Genomic DNA, 20,274 nt, shown 5'->3' with positions numbered 1-20,274 from the left:
ATGTTGACCTGGGAGATCGTAAAAATCTCCACCCTTTACCCACCAGGCGCCGTCACCGTGATTCGAACCCGGGACCCTCAGATTGACAGTCCAACGCTTTAACCACTCGGCTATTGTGCCCGTCTGTAATCAGTTCAAAAACATTGTAAAGATATGTTGTTATGTTTAAAAAAAATTATTTGGATGATGATGATGATATGGTGAGTGTATAGCTTAGTTATCATGATTACGGAAGAAAATGTGTAGGTAGCTACAGTGCTACTCAATTCTTGTAAAGCATGAACAGAAAGAGAAGAAAAAAATCAGCTTGCTGTTTTTGAATGGTATGGAATTTGAATAGCTTTGTTACACTCTTGCAGTGTAGTTTGTGTGTTTTGGTATGCTCCTCACATTTGTGTTTAGTTTGTGTGCATGTGCATACTTGTAATATGTTTAGTGTGTGTGTGTGTGTGTATGTGTGTGTGTGTGTGTGTGTGTTGTGGTGTGGTGTGTGTGTGTGTGTGTGTGTGTGTGTGTGAGAGAGAGAGAGAGAGAGAGAGGGAGTTATTCAATTTATGCTTTCAACCAGTATTGTCTTTGCTGCACTCTCTGCCCACCAGATAAACAGAAACAAGAACAAGTGGAAGTTCAATCTGAAGGACGGCATTATGAACTTGAATGGAAAGGACTTCGTCTTCCATCGAAGCCACGGTGACGCAGAATGGTAGTAAGTCGTTGCCGACAGAATGGTAGCAACCCTTTTGTACTTGCCTGATGAAATGTGCAGAGGCTTTTACATTGTGTAGTTATATGGATTTTATTCTTTTTACTGTCAGTGTTTCCGCTAGACCCTGCCCGCGGTAAAGGAATCACCAGTGTGTGCACAGAGACCTACTCAGCTGCCATCTGTGCTTTATAGTATCTGTGAAGGTTTGGATTCTGTGAGTGGGACGGCAAGAGGACCAAGTGTGAATTGGCATGGGTTCAAAGAGTTGAAAGAGAGGTTTTATGGCAGTGCTTTTGCACACCTGTCAGACTGGTGGTTATGATAGAGGTTTGTGACTTTAAAAGTTGTACACTGTCTGGGGAAGACACTGCAGAATTGTGTGGTTAACCGCAAGACATTGCAGAATTGTATGGTTAATGGCAGGATACTGCAGAATTGTATGGTTAACCGCAGGATACTGCAGAATTGCATGGTTAACTGCAGGATCTTGCAAAATTGTATGGTTAACCGCAGGATCTAGGATCTTGCAAAATTATATGGTTAATGACAGGATACTGCAGAATTGTATGGTTAACCGCAGGATCTTGCAGAATTGTAAGGTTAACCACAGGATCTTGCAGAATTGTATGGTTAACGGCAGGATACTGCAGAATTGTATGGTTAACTACAGGATACTGCAGAATTGTATGGTAAACCACAGGATACTGCGGAATTGTATGGTTGATGACAGGAGACATAGAGACAGTTCACACTGAGCCACTTCCACAATGAGCAGCAATGGTTGGTCATCTACCTTTCTCCCTGACCTCTCTTTCTGAGATGGCTGTATTTCCAGGCTGTTCTCTTCTTCTTCTTCTGCGTTTGTGGGCTGTAACTCCCACGTTCACTCGTATGCACACGAGTGGGCTTTTACGTGTATGATCGTTTTTACCCCGCCATGTAGGCAGCCATACTCCGTTTACGGGGGTGTGCATGCTGGGTATGTTCTTGTTTCCATAACCCACCGAACGCTGACATGGATTACAGGATCTTTAACGTGCGTATTTGATCTTCTGCTTGCATATACACACGAAGGGGGTTCAGGCACTAGCAGGTCTGCACATATGTTGACCTGGGAGATCGTAAAAATCTCCACCCTTCACCCACCAGATGCCGTCACCGTGATTCAAACCCGGGACCCTCAGATTGACAGTCCAACGCTTTAACCACTCGGCTATTGCGCCCGTCGAGGCTGTTCTCAACATGCACTGCAGTTCAGGCAGAGCTAGAGACATGTTCCTGTGGTCCCCTGCCCAGCATCAGCACATGTTTGTGGCCATAGCTCCCTGTTATGTTGTTCCATTGTTGACAGCGGAGTTTAATCGATGATCTGTGATATTGTTTTGATTCATGGACAATTACAAGCAGAATGGAAACAGTGTTCCACTGTTGGACATGCTCCGGTGTTTAACAGTGTCAGTAACAGTATAAGGCTTTACTGTTTTAGATGCTGAAATGTTTCACAATACTGGATTTTATTTAGAACATTTATGTTCACAGGAAATTTATAACAAGGATAGGCAGTCTTAAAGGCCAAGAAAAACTGTTCACAAGCACAATATGTTCCCCAAAGCAAGCTTACACTTACGAAAATCTTCTTTGGTTCACTGTGATTTTAAAACTGGATTTGTGGTTCTGACAGTGCATTATATAATGTGATATGTGTTTGTGTTGTTTGTGTTTGAAATTTGAAAAGTGTATAATGATAGGTACCAGGTTAACCTTTGTCTTATAGGACACTTAATTAAATAGCAGGGGAAAAAATAGGCTAGCAGGAGGGAGGTTTGGCTTGATTTTTATATACATATATGGAAGTTATTTCTCTTAACATTGTGTAGTCAGGTATATATTTGGTACAAAGTAAGGAATATGCTTTCTCTCACAATTTGCCAGGCTTTGCATTCAACACAATGGCTCACCACTTCTGAGTTTTAATTTCTGGTATGGCATTGCTGTATGTCAACTACCTCTGGTTTGTCTCACCGTTTATGTCATACACTTGACCAGTTCTTTTGTTATGTTTTTTTTATTTTATTTAAAGTGAAGTGAACCAAAGACATGAACAGTTCACTTTAATCCGCGAAATTATCCTGCTTTGTGTCAAGTAAATATGTGAGTGATTACTGGTAACAAAGTAGTAATCGGAAAACAAAAATAGTTTTTTAATGTGCCATATATTCTTCTTTTATCCACTTGAAGAACAAACAGTGATCATAGGTGAGTGAAAGAACTTTAGAGGAAAAAGAACTGATTGTTCTCACAGTATGGCGTTAAGAATGGGGAACGTGAACATAGGTTGCGAAACAAATGGTTTGAGGATTCAGTAGGTCTTGGCCCTTTCCTCTTCCCTCTGAACTTTGTTGGTTCACCTGAAGAGAATACCATGGTAAAAACTGTAAGGAATCCTCGTTTTGTGTGATGTAACATATGCTAATGTTCCTGTCCATAAAATAGTACTGTTTATCCCAAATTATAAGGTTTTATTTGCTTTATGTATATGTGTGTATGTGTGTGCATATTTGTGTGTGTGTGAGTGTGTGCATGTGTATGTTTGTGCATACTAACTCTTGCTCAAGGGTACCTTGTGTTTAATTTTTTTTAGCTGTTTTGTGTGGACATGTTTTTTGTTGTTATTTTTGTAAATACTGCTTTGGTTTTTACTGAATTGTATTCTATACAATCTATTTATGACTGGTTGTGGTATTTCCTTCAGTTTTCCTGGGGAACGTAGCACATGGTTTTTGTGTGCTTTGTAGTATGTATGCTTATGTTTTGTGATCATTTTAAATGAAACTGGTGCTGGTGGAGATTTTCCTTTGGCAGATATCCATGTCAATGGATGATGAAAGATTTTGTTTGAAATGTCACTGATTGATGTGTGCGTAACTTGTAAGCTTGTTGGTATTGGGGAAAATAAAAGAGAATTCAGTACTTTTTTCTAGAAAACAGATGAAAACTCTTTGTGTTTAAATCCACAGATCTTTTTTGATATATATGACATTTATTGCAGTCATGCTTGTATATGTAAAATTGTCATGTTTTCATTATTAATACTGAACTGAGTAACTGGGCTGAAAAAGAGTAAGTTTGTTTGTGTGCCCATGCATGTGTACTACATGTGTGGGTTCATGCATAAAGATTAAGAATTTAAGGATTTAGCTTACAATAATTCTATGTCCAGTCTTATTTACTGATAAAGCAAAATTTGATTTAGTATATCATTATATGCGTATTTGCAGCTATCATGCAGTGGTCCCAAGTATGTTATTATCATCAGCTGGACAGCATTTATTTATCTTCAGATGAGAAACTGATACGGGAGAAAGCTGAAGTAATTTTTCTTGGCTTTTCCTGAAACAGCAAATAAAATCAGAAGAAAATGGCTAGCAAGTATGTTCTTTTTTGTTTTAACTCTCTCCATACGAACGGCGAAAGAGACGACGTTAACAGCATTTCACCCCAATTACCATCATCAAAATATTGCAATCGGAAGGCTCTCATACTGAAGATGTAAATGTTGACAAAGAAAACCACAATTCTGATGATGGAAGCTAAAGGTTGGGTCATTCAGACACCCACTGGACATCCGAGGGGTCTGTGTAGAGGAGAAGAGAGGACTGGCCATACTGAGTGGGTTAAAACAAAAGTTAACATGATGTTGTGGGGAGTATTATAGTATTGTGTTTATGTGTAAGAAAATGAAGTTGATAACTGAAGTAAAGTTGTAAACAATTTCTATCAAAAGAAATATATGCACATGATCTTCAGCATTATGGTGGAAAGTAAGTACATATACCAGTTTGTTTATGCTGTGATTTATTTTGAATGCATATATTTATTTGATAACTTTGTTCCTTCCTGCAAAATGTTTGTTTTCCTGGTTTGCTTGATTCCAGCTTGTTCTGTTCTTGTTTTGAAAAAAACAAGACGTGTTATTTTCTTCCTCTTTTCTGTTTTCTTCCTTATACTTGTACAGTGCCAAAGCTGAAATTCTGATGTTGCCCACTTTTTGAGCATTTGATCCATTGCCTTTAAAACAATGTGCAAACCAGTAGAAAGCCTTTTTAATATGACGTGTTGGAAAAAAATAAGAATGCAAAAATTTTACTCATTGTATGACAGATTTTTTATGAACAAAAAGTGTATTATTTTGTTTAAAGTGAGGACACACATATGTTTTATGTTGATTTTTTTTCTTTTCGTCAGTTTTTTTTGCACATATGATAGCCCAGAAATTGCCTGTATCTGTTATGAATTTATGTTACTGTTGGTATGTCACACTCCTTCATTCTGTGTCTCTATGCAAGGCTGTCTTTTTACTTGTGGAGTTCAGGTCTATGACTTTAAAACACTGATGAATGCATGAAAAGGTTCTGACATTGTGAGGGACTGAAAAGTAAATCATATGTCCCATGATATGATAAACGTTATTAATATCTCTGTTTATCTCTTTCTCTCTCTCTCTATATATATATATCTGTATGTATATATATCTATATTAATGTATGATTGGTTGATCACTTTCCATGGATGATAGTTCACTGCCATTGCTGAGATATCTGAGAAAGTCTAAAGGGGATGAAATTGCAACCATATCGGGCATAAATCTGGCTTTCTTAGAGAATACATATGGCCCCCATTTGATATTTTTATAGTGTTCCCCAGCATTGTCTTTCTCCCCCCCCAACCCCCTTATTATTTATTTCACACACACACACACACACCACACACACACACCACACACGCGCACACACACACACACACACACACACATATATATATATATATATATAAGAGGCTTGGTAGACAGTATCCAGCATATGGTCATAAAACGTGAGATGACAGAGTCTATGAATAAGTATAATACTGACAAGTAGAGAAAGGCTGTAAAATTCAGCATGGTTTGATCTGAACATCGCTAAAGTGACTGTAGCTGTGCAGGGTCCCCTCTGATGGGTGTCCGTATGGAGACATTACATTTATAGCTAGCTCCCTGTGGATAGCATGTTTTGGGAGCACCACAGTGATAAGCTATGCATGGGGAAATTTAGGTTAAGTGGTATGATAGAAGTACAACTTTATGGAGACTGCTTAGGGGGCCTCACACAAGCCAACATTTTGAGATTCTGATATACTGGAGCCCTTTTAGTTTCAGGGGGCCTCTTACAAGCTTGTGTACATTTTAATGTCTGTTTAAAGGTTCTGAATTGCTACAACCTCTTCAGCAACTGACCCCCCCCCCCATCCCCCCCCATTCCCCCAAGCCCCAGACTTCTCATTCCCCCCCACCCCCTCTTTTTTGGTTTTTCAGCTGTTTTCAATACCAGACTGGAGACAGGCACCACGGAAAAAGAAAAAAAGAGAGAGTGAGAGAGAGAGAGAGATGATGAAGTCACTTTTATTTCCTAACTGGATTGTCTTGGGACTTGGTATGGATTTTAAGTGGGTATGCTGGGGGCTGTACTGAAGTATGTGGGGAAGCCTAGGGGCTTGCTTATAAGATCAGGTTGGGAAGGGTACATTGTGAATTAGAGTATGTTGGATACGTTTTTACATGCATTGAATACTGGATACATTTAAATGAATATTTGTAGGTTTTTTTTTTTTTACCCCCAAGAACATGTTTACTGTGTATGTAGTAGAAGGGCATTTGTTCAAAGACTGCTGTATTGTCATGGTTTGACTTTTGCAGATTTTTTTTATTTTGACAAGAGTCTCAGGATTGTGGAAAATCGGAAACTTATTGAATGAATACAGTGAGATTCATGGTATGTATGTTGAGCATGCTGATTTTTTGGCAGCAGTTTACATTGTGACTTCAAGTTAACTTGTGTGTGTGTGTGTGTGTGTGTGTGTGTGTGGTTTTGTACGAAACATTTAACAATGCCTTGTGCTCTGTTTGCAAAAAAACCCAAAAACAAACGATTTTGGAATTTTCATGTGGAGGTGTTATACAACTGTAGCTGTACCCAGTTTATGGGCTGAACAATTTCTGTTGACACCGGTGAATTTTTGAGAGTGTATTTTGCTTACGTAATGGATTTGTATTCTCCCTCTGTATGTACTCGACTTTTCCATCATTTTTTTTTTTAAAGCCTTTTAACCATGGTTGCATATTTTCTTGATGTGATCAGTGATCAAGCTTCAGTGTTTGGGACTGGCATATGTACGTCCACCCTGTTTAGAGGGTGGTGGGTGGAAGGGGGGAAACCAAAGTGGGTGGGTCAGCTGTGTTGCAGTATTTGTCCTTTATTTGTATTTGTATTTCTTTTTATCACAACAGAGCCGTGATTCGAACCACACACACAGATTCTCTCGCTTCCTAGACGGACGCGTTACCTCTAGGCCATCACTCCACTCCACTACATGGGGTGCATCAGTTGATTGGAGTAGGGGTTGTTGCGGGCAGGGTTTGTTGATGGTAAGGGGGGGGTCAGGGGGGGTGGGGGGGGGCTAGGGGTCAGTAAAACTGGAATCATGAGAAATGGGCAGGTATTAGGGGAAAAAACGTCAGAGGTTTGGGGAGTTTGGGAGTGGAGAAAAAAGATAAGGGGAGGGGTTGGGTAAGGATTGATACAGTGAAACTAAAAATGACCAGATCATAATAATGTTTTTTTTTCTAGACCAGGTAAGGTAGATTCATAGATGGGGGGGAAAACCTGATTGAAAAGTTATTACTGTGATCTGGTTGGTCGAGGTCCACTGTATGTATGGCGTCCACTGGCGCTAACCCCTTCTCCTTTTTCTTCTGTTCTCCCCATCCATTCCCCTCCCGCCCTCTCATTTCCCAGCCTGCCTAATTTCTGGTGTCATGTTGTCCCCCTCCCCCCCTCCCCCTTATTTCCCAGCCTGCCTAATTTCTGGTGTCATGTTGTCCCCCTCCCCCTTATTTCCCAGCCTGCCTAATTTCTGGTGTCATGTTGTCCCCCTCCCTCCCCCTTATTTCCCAGCCTGCCTAATTTCTGGTGTCGTATTGTCTCCCTCCCCCCCTCCCTCTTATTTCCCAGCCTGCCTAATTTCTGGTGTCATATTGTCTCCCTCCCCCCCTCCCTCTTATTTCCCAGCCTGCCTAATTTCTAATGTCATATTGTCCCCCCCCCTCCCTCTTACTTCCCAGCCTGCCTAATTTCTGGTGTCATATTGTCCCCCTCCCTCCCCCTTATTTCCCAGCCTGCCTAATTTCTGGTGTCATATTGTCCCCCTCCCTCCCTCCCTCTTATTTCCCAGCCTGCCTAATTTCTAGTGTCATATTGTCCCCCTCCCTCCCTCCCTCTTATTTCCCAGCCTGCCTAATTTCTGGTGTCATATTGTCCACCTCCCCCCTCTCCCCTGCTTTCTGTTACTCGCATCAACAGGTCCACCCCAGTTCTATGAACAAAGACAACCCAACTGTCCCTCGTTGGATGTCTAATACATTACATGCATACATGTATTTCTCACTGCTGTTGCAGGTTTTTATTAACATGTAAATGTTTGAAGAAATGAATTATTGGCTTGCTTTGTTACGCATAATTGTTTTTGTGATAAATGTTCAGTTGAAATGGTGGAAGAAACAGAACTCCCGTGTTTGACATGGAAGGTGATAATTGTAAACTGACATGCAAAAGTGTGCATTATTTGTTATATTCTGTTGTATGATGTTTGGAGTATATGTGTCCCAACAGGACAGCGACAACACCCCCCTTGAAAACTTCCAACACAGGTGTTCTTTTTGTTCTATTGTTCTTATGTTGACTTTTATCTGAGAAAATAAAATGTCAGAATGTGTGTGTGTGTGTGTGTGTGTGTGTTGATAAATATAATTGGTGAAATTTTGCTTCAAAAAATTAGATTATAGTGTAACATCCTTGGAACGAAATGCTAATAACAGTAAGCGAACTTGACTAATCAACAAAGATTCGAATCGGTATGATTAAGCATTAATAAGCAATGTAATGTAGTGTTAGTAGCAACATATAAATGCGGAAAAAAGATATTAATTAATTGTATGATTTATTTAAGGCATATGGTTCTGAGGGGTGGGGTTATGCATCAGTGTTTGCATGGATTGTTCATGTTTTCGATTCTTTTTATTATTGTTTTCACACACACACACACACACACACACACACACACACACACACACACACACACACACAGCGTTTTGCCGCTGAAAGATTTAACATGGATAATTCATGTTATATAAATTGTAATACATAAAACAAGCATGATACTTTTCCGCCGTTAGGCGGAAAATCGCCGTGGTTAATTACAAATCAGCCGTTCAAAATATCGATCCGCCGCCAGTGAAGATGATTCCGCCGCACGAAACTTTGATTTCCGCGGAGCGACACATTTCAATAAATTCTGGAAGGCGGGGGTCATTTTTGGCTCTGCACCGGTTTCCAATCAATGATTATCATAGTAGGCCTATCCCAGAATTCACTTCCGCTTCGCGGGAAGTCTCGTTTGTTGACCGGCTTACTCCAGGCTACAGCGACGTAGATCTAGGCTACAGTGAACGACTCACACAATGCCAAGGCCTGTTTTCATTGAACGGACAGCTAAAACATCTTCTTTTGATCGAGATTCAAAGAACAAATGGAGATGGGAATGGGTGGACAAAACTGTTGAAGATCAGCGAGTTGGCGAGGTGATACGGAAGATCGAGAAAGATGGCTATGCGTACTGCACTGTGCGCGACAGCGAAATCAAATATTCCAGTCGAGGGTTCGTCACTATTCGCGAACATTTGACTCGACCTACACACCAGGAAATATTTGCTGCCTGCAGGAATGCATCACGCCTTCCAGGTAATGCCTATTTATTCATTTTTAAATAGAAATATTCAATTATTGGTGGGTTACAGTGTTTTTGATCTGGGGGAAGGGGAGAAGTTGACCGGCACACACGCACACACACACACACACACACATAGATTCAACTAGCAAACAGTACACACGTGCACTTAAATATCCATACACACACAAAGGCACCAACTCGCAACTCTTACACACTCAGTGTCTTATGTACATGAATTTGATATGTTTACATAACGAGACTCGCACACAAACCTACACTTAAACATAATCACACACACATACACACGCACACACACACACACACACACACTTTCTCTCTCTCACTCTCTTCCCCCCCCCCTCCCATACACGCACACACATTCACACACACACACACAAACACTCTCACACACACAAAGACACACACACACACACACACACTTTTTTTTGTTGTTTTTGTTTTGTCTGAATCACTTTTAGTGGAAAGACGTAAAACTGAAGTGAACACACACACACACACACAGTCCTCCAACAATTTAAGACAAACAGCACACATCAGTTTGTGTGGCAGATAAAAGGGAACCTAATAGATCTTTCACAGCAAAAGCCCTCAACAACAGAACAATTTACTGTGGGTTCACAAAAAAATTGATCACAGTTAAACCATTCCATTGTGCACACTGTACAAACACAGATTCAGCGATAGTTTTAGTGTTAAAAGTGGTTGTGCATTCAAAACGGCTCATATATCTTATTTGATTGTAAACGCATGGGGCATTCATTTATATATTAAATTAATAACAACAACAACAACAATAATAAATTATAATATAATACTAAATAATAATAATTCTTGTAATCAGTTAATGTGTTTCAGGAATGGTGCCTGAGCCTCCTGTCAAACCCTATGGAATTCATCCGAGTGCCGTTCTGATGTCAAACCGACAACAGTTGATTCAACACCACTTATACATACAGAGGACCGAAAGTCGAACCTAGAGGCCTTGACCCTTGCATTTGCAGCGGAAAACAACTTGTCATTGTCTTTCATCCCCAAGCTGATTGAATTTACTAAGGTAAGAATAATTGAAATTATAGCTTTTTTAGGATTTTTTTTGTGAAAATTTTAGAAGAGGAAATAGTGACATCCAGCACGGCATGCACTTGGCCCCTTGCTATTTGCAGGGGTGATTTTCTTTCCGTTTGAGACTGAATTCCGTATTTGAAGAAAACCTTTTAAAAAAAAAATAATAAAAAGCAGCAGCGGTTTTAGCGGGGTCATGTCGATGTGACCACGTGTCGTTGTGACCACGTGTCGATGTGACCACGTGTCGTTGTGACCACGTGTCGATATGACCACGTGTCGTCGTGACCACGTGTCGATGTTTCACACACACATACACACACACACCGAAAAAAATAAAGAACCATGTAATGATTGCCCATTCTTGTCTTTGAAGGAATCTGGAAGCAATAATAATTTGACCTGACAGTTTCAACGAAAAGAAGACCATTGTTCTCCGAAGTTTGATCAGCTCTTATTTTAATAAAAAAAAGAGGATCAGTTGGGATATTTCTTGATGTTATAGAAAGGGGTTGATAGTTTGATAGTTTGCACGCATCTGAGACCACGTGTCAGATAGGGGTTTGTGATTTTGTAGGCGTATGTGTGTGTGTGTGTGTGTGCGCAAGTGCTGGTGTATGTGTGTGTTCTGTATACACTAATTTTTTACTGCACTGCTAAGTCTGTTTTGATCTATTCCACTATTTTATAGTAGGATAACAAGAAATCATGTTTCTAAAAGGGAATTGCTGGCTGCAGACAAGAAAGCTCTGGCTGGTCTGAAGATGGGACGGGCATGTGCATCCTACAAGATGAGGAAAGGACTGGGCAAGGTGCTCCAAAAACGATTGGTGAGGGAGTTACAGCAGTGCCCTTTCAGTCTGAATCTTGATGAGGCCATGAGTAAGACGCACCAGAAAGTCCTGACTGTTTTAGTCGGTCATTTTTCACCGACTGAGAAATTGTTCGTGACTCACCATCTGGTGTCAGTCACATTGGTGAAAGTGTCTGCTGACTGTATCTTCAAGGAGCTGGATGCTGTATTCACAGACCTCAAATTGCCATGGGAGAACCTGGTATCCATCCTCATGGACTCTTGTGCAGTAATGAGAGGCTCCAAGGCAGGACTGGAGACTCTGATTCGACAGAAAAAAGCACTACACCTTCTCGATATTGACGGTGATTCATGCCACCTGGTCCATAATGCTGCCAAACAATTCTGTAGCAAGTTTGAGGGACATGTGGAAACTCTGCTGAGCAATTTGCACACTGACTTTTTGTGGTCACCTGAGCAAAGAGAACTTTTAGCAGATGTGTGTCAGGTGCTTGGCATCAAACCAACCACTCCACAGCAGTACATTCCTCACAGATGGCTAACGGTTCTTGATGTGGCAGCAGACACCCTTCGACTTATGGATGGATTGACTGTCTACTACTTCAGCTTCCTTTCATCATCTGACCAGACTCTGTATGCTGAAATATTTGAGGATGTATTAGGAAGAATTAAATGCAGTGTGAGTGATACAGGAAAGAAATATAGTCAACACTGGCGAAAACATTTCGCACCTTCACAAAAGATGGGAAAGAAAGAAAAGAAAAAAATCATCAACAAGCTGTTTTACAAAAGATCTGAGACCCTTCTCATTTTGCAGTTCTACATATCAGTGTTACCGCCCTTGAATTCCTATGTGAAGCTGTTCCAAGCACAAGAACCAATGACACATGCTTCACAAAAAACAGGAAGAGCTGCTCCAAGAGAATTCTGGAGAAAATAGTGAAACCGGAAGCCTTCTTTGTAGAGGAGCAGAAGACCACATCAAGATGCATTTCTGAGACACAACAACTCCGCAGACCAGCTGAGCTGAAGACAATCCTAGTGACTGAAAATGCAATGCCAGTTTCTAGCATAAGTATAGGAGTGGCTACAAGAGCATTGTGCCAAACTACAAGTCCAGCTATCAGAAAAGAGTTCCTTCAGAAAGCAGCTGCATCCCTGATTACTCTAGCACAGTACTTGCAACAGAAGCTTCCTCTTGACAACAAAGTCTTGCAGACTTGTAAGGCCCTAGACCCCAGTGTCAGAACACTGTCAGCTACTGGGAATGCCCTGTGCCACCTTCCTGACTTTCTGCCGTCACAGGTGCAGTGTGATGACTTCATCACTGAAGTTTGAGCCTACAACAGTGACACTGACCTGCCCCTACAAACATCAGACCCAGTCACCAAATGGTGGATTGACCTTGAGGACAAATACCCTCTTCTCTCGAAGGCTGCCAGGACTTTGCTGACATGCTTTCACAGTGCACTTGTGGAGGCAAACTTCAGTACAATGGGTGACTTGCTGGATTCTCACTGCAGCAGAACTAGCATGGAGTTATATTCTGCATATCAGAGTGTTAAATGCTATATGGCTACCAGGAAAGTTTCGTTAGTTGAGATGTTTGGTAGGGATGACCCAATCTCGCAGGCACCAGACAAAGACGTGGTCTTGGCCATGAGAGCAGCAAGGTCTGAGGATAAAGCTGACCTCCAAGACAAAAAAGCAGCAGCAGAGGAGAAGTGAGAAATGTTGGGAGCCCCTGCTACTCCATCGCAAATGGAAACAAAGGTGTCTGTGAAGTCACAGTTGACATCAGAGGACTCTAAGAACAAAGATAGCCGTTGCAAGGATTCCTCAGAAAAACTACAGCAAAAGCAGAAAAGGCCACAGTCACAGTTCAAGGACTCATGCTCAACAGGTCAAGAAGAAAAGAATCCCAGTGCAGCTGAAGATAGCAATGAGGATCAGAAAGTGTTCTTTCAAAATCTGAATAAACATCTGACAGATGCTTCCAGCTCATTCTGGGACTTCAAGAGTCTGGCTGTGAGAGTGGAGAAAAAAATGCTTGAACAGTATCCAGTTCCATTCAGTTCTCAGAAACTCAAACACTATCTAGCTGACCAGGAATCTGAAGAACTTCTGCCAGACGATGCACCAGGTTTGGTGCCCATTCAGATTTATGGAGATGGAAACTGCCTCCCCCGATGCGCATCACTGCTAGCAACAGGAGTCCAAGAACATCACTTTCAAATGCGCCTCAGAATTGCTGTTGAACTGGCTGCGCATGAAGACTTCTACCTCACAGAAGAAAATTTGAGATCAACTGCTTCACCCGCAGATCATCTTAAAACATATGCTTTGTTCTCAGACCAGTATACATCAACAGAACTGACTTCAGAGGCTGTTCGCAGTACTTTTAGAAAAGAGGTGCTGCACATTCTCACTCCAGGAACATACATGGGGATCTGGCAACTACATGCTGTTGCTAGTGTCTTGCAAAGACCGATTTTTTCTATTTATCCTTCCTATGGAGGACACAATGTACGACAGTACCTCCACAGAATCATTTCACCAAGAGTGAGCAGTCATTCCAAGGAGTCGGATTTGCCTGGCATCATGTGGACAAGAACGGATGGAAAGAGTTTGCCAGAAAGTGCTTGGACACCAAACCATTTTGTTGTCTGTCTCTCTGGCAGTAAGTCCCGAAGCTCTGCACAACCTGGTCCAGACTCTCCACAGTCCATTGCCAAGGATTCTGCATGCAATAGCAGCCAGGCCTCGGACTTAAAAAGGAAGGTATCAGCAGATATCCGAGCCTTCTTCTCAAAGAAATCTTGTTGAGTGTCCTGTACGTGCATATGCCTCCTCCATGTTCCTGCAAAACCCCTGTTTTACAACTACATCCAGAGTAAAACTAAAAGTTTTCCTGTTTCTGGGACAGACCTGTTTGGATGACTTAACTTTGCTGAATGACATTTTGCTGTTGGATAAATTTACCTGTGGATTGGTGGTCCGGTAAGGCTATAATTCATGCATGATCATTTTTTATCATACTAACAGCGTTTCTTTGTAATGTTCTGTGTGCTTTTCTCACACCCAGTTTGCCCCTTACAGTAACAATACTAATTTTTCCAGGTAAATTCTAACACATGGAATGGGCTTGCAAGGATTGCTCCAACTGACTTTTTAGTGTCTATATAGACTATATACTAATCAATAGACACTAAAAAGTCAGTTGGAGCAACCCTTGCAAGCCCATTCCATGTGTTTTGTTGTTATGTGTTCTTACTCTGATCTTTGTAATGTTCTGTGTGCTTTTCTCACACCCAGTTTGCCCCTTACAGTAACAATACTAATTTTTCCAGGTAAATTCTAACACATGGAATGGGCTTGCAAGGATTGCTCCAACTGACTTTTTAGTGTCTATATAGACTATATACTAATCAATAGACACTAAAAAGTCAGTTGGAGCAACCCTTGCAAGCCCATTCCATGCGTTTTGTTGTCATGTGTTCTTACTCTGATTTTATATATATATAGTTGTGTGTGTCCATTACTGCTCGTTGCATTAAAATAAAACTATAGTTTCGTTTCCTTTTTATTGATTATTTTCACACACACACACAGTTACACACACACGCACGCATATACATTGTTGGACCTCGATATGTTATCACCAACACGTAAAGTTGGCGGGAAAACGTCTCCAGAAGTTGATATTATATATATATATATATATATATATGTGTGTGTGTGTATAATTGATGAAGCTTAGTATATTTGCAAGCTCGTCATATATTTTTTTGTTGTCATTTTAAATGGTTGAATAATGAAAAGTAAATATAGGCGTTTGTAATTGTTCGTTACTTTTTTTTGTGTTTTTGTTGAAAGTATATATTTGCCTCGGCCATTTTCACCCTTAAGTCCAACATTGTGAAAGACATTCCACATCCATTCAGCGTTGTTTATTCTTTTTTCCCCCACTGCTCCCTGAAAAGGCAGTGAATTTACAACATCACATTATCAACATGGCAAAAAAAAAAAAGGATAAATTTGTGTTACTCCCTGTTTGGTTAGTTATACAAAGGCATAGCCTACGTTGCCAAACTGATGCACACAAATAAGGCCTATCGGTTTGCTCTACTGTGGAGTGTTGGCCTTAAGGTTACGCGTCCGCCTTGGAAGCGAGAGAATCTGAACACACTGGTTCGAATTCCATAGTCGCCAGTATTTTATCCCCCTCCACTAGACCTTGAGTGGTGGTCTGGAAGCTAGTCATTCGGATGAGACGATAAACCGAGGTCCCGCGTGCAGCATGCAGTTAGCGCGCGTAAAAGATCGAACCCACGGCAGCAAAAGGGTTGTCCCTGGTAAAATTCAGTAGAAAAATTCCCTTCGACAGGAAAACAAGACTGCAGGCAGAAAAGGGTGGTCCTCTCAGTGTAGCGACGAGCTCTCCATGGGGAGAGCAGCCCGAATCTCACAGAGAGAAATCTGTTGACAATAATACAATATTGGCCCAAATATCGCGATTTGAAGATAAACAAGTAGCAATATCGAATAGAACGTAACTACTGATGGAAAAGATGCCGAGTTAAAAAAAAAAAAAAAAAAAAGCCATTGATAAGCAAACGTACAATAGAAATAACTTAAAAATTTTAGGCGGGGAAAAGATTTAGGCGAGACATCTACATTCAACCGTTGGCCAAAAGGAATGACCTTTTCAGCTCTGATCCCCTTGCCTACTGGCATGACGTTACGTGCAATGACCACTTTTTGTGCTGTTGACTTTGCTCGACAGAAGTGATTCAGTTCCAAGAGGGAGATGTCAAAATACATGATGGCGACTGACGCCCTGACCTTTGACCTCAGTTTGTCTCACGTGACAGCCCTTCACGTGACAGCCCTGTACTTGTCAGCAGCAGTTTGTTTCACGTGACGGCCCTTCACGGGACAGCTCTGTACTTGTCAGCAGCAGTTTGTTTCACGTGACGGCCCTTCACGTGATAGCCCTGTACTTGTCAGCAGCAGTTTGTCTCGCGTGACGGCCCTTCACGTGACAGCCCTGTACTTGTCAGCAGCAGTTTGTCTCACGTGACGGCCCTTCACGTGACAGCCCTGTGCTAGTCAGCAGCAGTGAAGGGGTTAAAGCTGGGAAAGGCGTTGATCGGCTGAGCAGACGAGGCGCTTGACAGAGACGCCTTTGTACCGAGTTAGCCGTGAAATTTGGCCCAGCAGAGCAATCCGATAGGTCTAGTGTCTATCAGTTTGACATGGTAATAATAATAATAATAATAATTAAAAAAAAAAAAAATTATTCATTTATTTTTTGTACGCTTATAGTTGACTTCATCAAGTTTTTGCGCCTTATACATATTATTATTAGTAATAGTAGTTTTTTTTTTTTTTAATGTCTTTATCTATCTATTTACTTTTTTTTTCTTAAGGCCTGACTAAGCGCGTTGGGTTACGCTGCTGGTCAGGCATCTGCTTGGCAGATGTGGTGTAGCGTATATGGATTTGTCCGAACGCAGTGACGCCTCCTTGAGCTACTGAAACTGAAACTGATTGACATGGTGCAGTAAATGACACCGAACTGAATTTTTGAACGAAAACAAATCACCACGGGTAATGGGACCTAACAAACTTGCCAGTTATGGAGTTGTTACAAATCGAGTGAACTGGCGTTGAAAAAACCCCAACAACAACAACAAAAAACAAATACAGACGAAAAATGTCCATGACAAAAACACCCCTTTGCCAGATACAGACGCAAGCTTTTGCCCCGTCATAACGTGCCTCTTCCATGATCCTTCAGACCAAGGGAAACAACTAGTGTCCAATGAAAACTCAACTGGTGGAAGGCCCAGATCTGGACCAGTCCACTCCTTTTGGTCGAAGCTTGATGTTCCATCTTTACCATGAAGACGACAGCAGGAATGACAGGTGGAAAGGAGGAAAAGTACAGGCAACCAGATAAATATGCTTATCAAAGTCAGGGGAGTACGAAAAAACAGGTTGAGCAAGCCAATTGGACAATGTGCAATAATACTGATGTAAAAACAAACAGACCGACCTTGAAAACGGCACATTTAACCATGACGCATCAGATTATGATGCGCTGTGTAAGTCATAATCACCATGGGTTGGTTAACCACCTAAGCAGCACCACAGACAATAGCTGCGATGACAGCAAAATTATCAATATCAACAAATAATTATGCTCGTGATCAACAGAACATATATGAAACCCAGAAGCATTCACAAAGACATATGCAGGCATACACTTAAATCTTATTGGGTATATGCTTTGTAGAAAATCTGCGGCCCGAGAATATAATTCTCCCCTTGTACGCCTCTTCCACATCTTCCTTTTCGCCTTGCCATACCATTTTCCTGCCCTGTAAACACCCCCAGTGCGCTAAACCAACAAGCAGCATCTTGGATCATACAGAGATCTGCTGACATCAGTTAAGAAAAGGAAACTACAGTGGTATGGCGACGTAACAAGATCCAATGTGGCCTTGACAAAAACAGTCCCCCAAGGAACTGTTGAGGGAGGGGGGCGGGGGGGGTGGGGGGGGGGGGAAGACTTACAAACGATGGACTGACGACACTGCAGAATGGACAGGGACACCATTTTGCGGAGACCCAGGCTTTGACACACAGCCGCCAACAGACCTGGAGGAACCTGGTGAACAATTCCTCTGTGAGGCGCCCCAATCACTCTTCACAAGAAGAAGAAGAGAAGAAACAACGACTACTTCTCTCGTGTCTGCTCTTCAGCTGATCATTCATACATTCATCTTGACATTACAGATAAAAGGAGCTGGGTTACATGGTCACAATGATGGCGGCGGTTGCAGAAAAAACACCACCACACACACGAAAGAAAACAAGTAACACATTGAGTGGCACCATCAAACACATCATGGATCGCATTATCAATCATGGTCAATTACTGATCAGTGCAACAACACGATACCAATCACAGTCTGAATTGAGGGCGAGTCAGACGTTCAGCATGTCTCTTTCAGAAGACAAAGATTATATGTACAATTATACTCACCATCCCTATCACACGACAGTTCCAACTCTCAGTCTGGTTTTTGGGATGAGTTTGACAGTTCTAGGTACTTCTCTCTGGCCACACCGATACCTCAGTTCAACAATTTGTAGAACCGAAGTCTTGCTGGGTATTTTGAGCTATCCGCTCCACTTGTCCGCACCGACAGAACGGACCAGAGGAAAAACATTCACATAAATGTACAGGTTGGCAATGGAGTGATTACGCCCCCCCACCCCCACCCCAACCAACCAACCATGCAAACAAAAACCGCAGATATAATTTACCGTGTGAAGAAACAGTGAGGAAATTCTACAACGGTTTCTGTGAAAGTGTTATTGGAGAACATTACGGGCAAAGGGGTCACCGGGACAGAAATTGAGTGACTCAACAGAAGACAGAGGTAAAAGAAGAAAAGTAGGAAAAAAACAAAACAAAAAGACCCCCCCCCAAAAAAAACAAACAAAACAAAACAAACAAAAAACAACCAACCCACAACCCCCCCAAAAAAACAAAAAACAAAACAACAACAACAACAAAACAAACAAAAACAAACAAAACAACAACCCCATGTATGAAAATTATAGTTCTGCTGGGACCAACAACAACAAAAAGTCCAGTAAAAGAAAAAAAAATCCCAGCATATCATTTTCAAGTGTGAGGAAAACATTTTCAATAAGAATCCATTTTCCTTTGGCCATTAAACAGGATGTCAACTTAACGTCAATGAAAGAGGTCGTTAAATTATCTACAGGATTTACATTTTTAAAACGAGAAGCCATTTTCTTCTTCATCATTTACAGAATGTCATGAAAATCAGAATAAAAAAAAAGCCTGTTGGGAACAACGATGATGGCAACATATATTCATGTTATGTGGCGAATTTTGACAACATAAACAACAGGTCAGCAGGCCATATTTTACAGCGTGATCCCATTTCTTTTCCTCTCGATGAACGTATGTATTATGTGAATCAGACTTCAGCACAGTCCTTTGAGAAGACACCTCTTGTATCGAGTTAAGTGAGCTTCTTTAACTCACTCAGTACGGCCAGTCCTCTCTTCTCCTCTACACAGACCCCTCGGATGTCCAGTGGGTGTCTGAATGACCCAACCTTTAGCTTCCGTCGTCAGAATTGTGGTATTCTTTGTCAACATTCACCTCTTCAGTATAAGAGCCTTCCGCTTGCAATATTTTGATGATGGTAACTGGGGTGAAACACTGTTAACTTCGTCTCTTTCGCCGTTCGTATGGAGAGAGTTAAACCGGTAGGGCCTGTATGTTCGAAGTGGATGCAAGCCACACACACACACACACAACAATGGATAAAAATTATGTGTGACAGTGTGGATCATAAAGTCCTAGACACAACAGTATCGCAAAGTTCCTGTGTCGCAAGATTTTGTAATTCAGGTCACAGGGAGATAGAAATAATGTTAACACACTATTTTTCTGAAAAAACAACAACCAACCAACCAAACAAAAACAATAAAAAACGTCTTTCTTTGAAGAAGGGTGTCATCTTTGAGCGGTCGAACAGAAGAGCACAATGCGGTGAGTTTCCTTTTTTTTTTCTTCGGGATTTCTAAGTTTCATTTCTGTCGTTACCTTATATCGCTAGAACGTATCAATCAAATTCATATCACTTCCCCACCATTCTGTGTCTCTCCAACACACCATTCATTACAGAGCCGAACAGGCTGATGCTCCTTAAATGACACCTGCTGAAACATCTTCCTGTATCCGTGTGGATGCTGACAGACTCATGAAGCGATACCACAAAACGAAATTAAACCTCAA

The 20,274-nt window shown here is 41.3% G+C and overlaps 1 protein-coding gene across 2 annotated transcripts in view; it reads left to right on the top strand.

The window, feature by feature from the left end:
* LOC143280868 (transcription initiation factor IIA subunit 1-like) overlaps nt 1-5,452 on the top strand; it is a 16,223-nt gene extending 10,771 nt beyond the window's left edge. For both annotated transcript variants that reach the window (XM_076585599.1, XM_076585600.1), the window contains one exon: nt 600-5,452. In XM_076585599.1, coding sequence (XP_076441714.1) covers nt 600-707 — 108 coding nt within the window. In that variant the 3' untranslated portion in view covers nt 708-5,452. The remainder of the gene's footprint in view (nt 1-599) is intronic.
* The last annotated feature ends 14,822 nt before the right edge of the window (nt 5,453-20,274 follow it).

Source organism: Babylonia areolata, chromosome 4, assembly GCF_041734735.1.
Source record: "Babylonia areolata isolate BAREFJ2019XMU chromosome 4, ASM4173473v1, whole genome shotgun sequence".
NCBI classification, from domain to species: Eukaryota; Metazoa; Mollusca; class Gastropoda; order Neogastropoda; family Buccinidae; genus Babylonia; species Babylonia areolata.
Note: the sequence above shows the minus strand (reverse complement) of the source record. Positions and strands in the feature narration are given on the sequence as shown.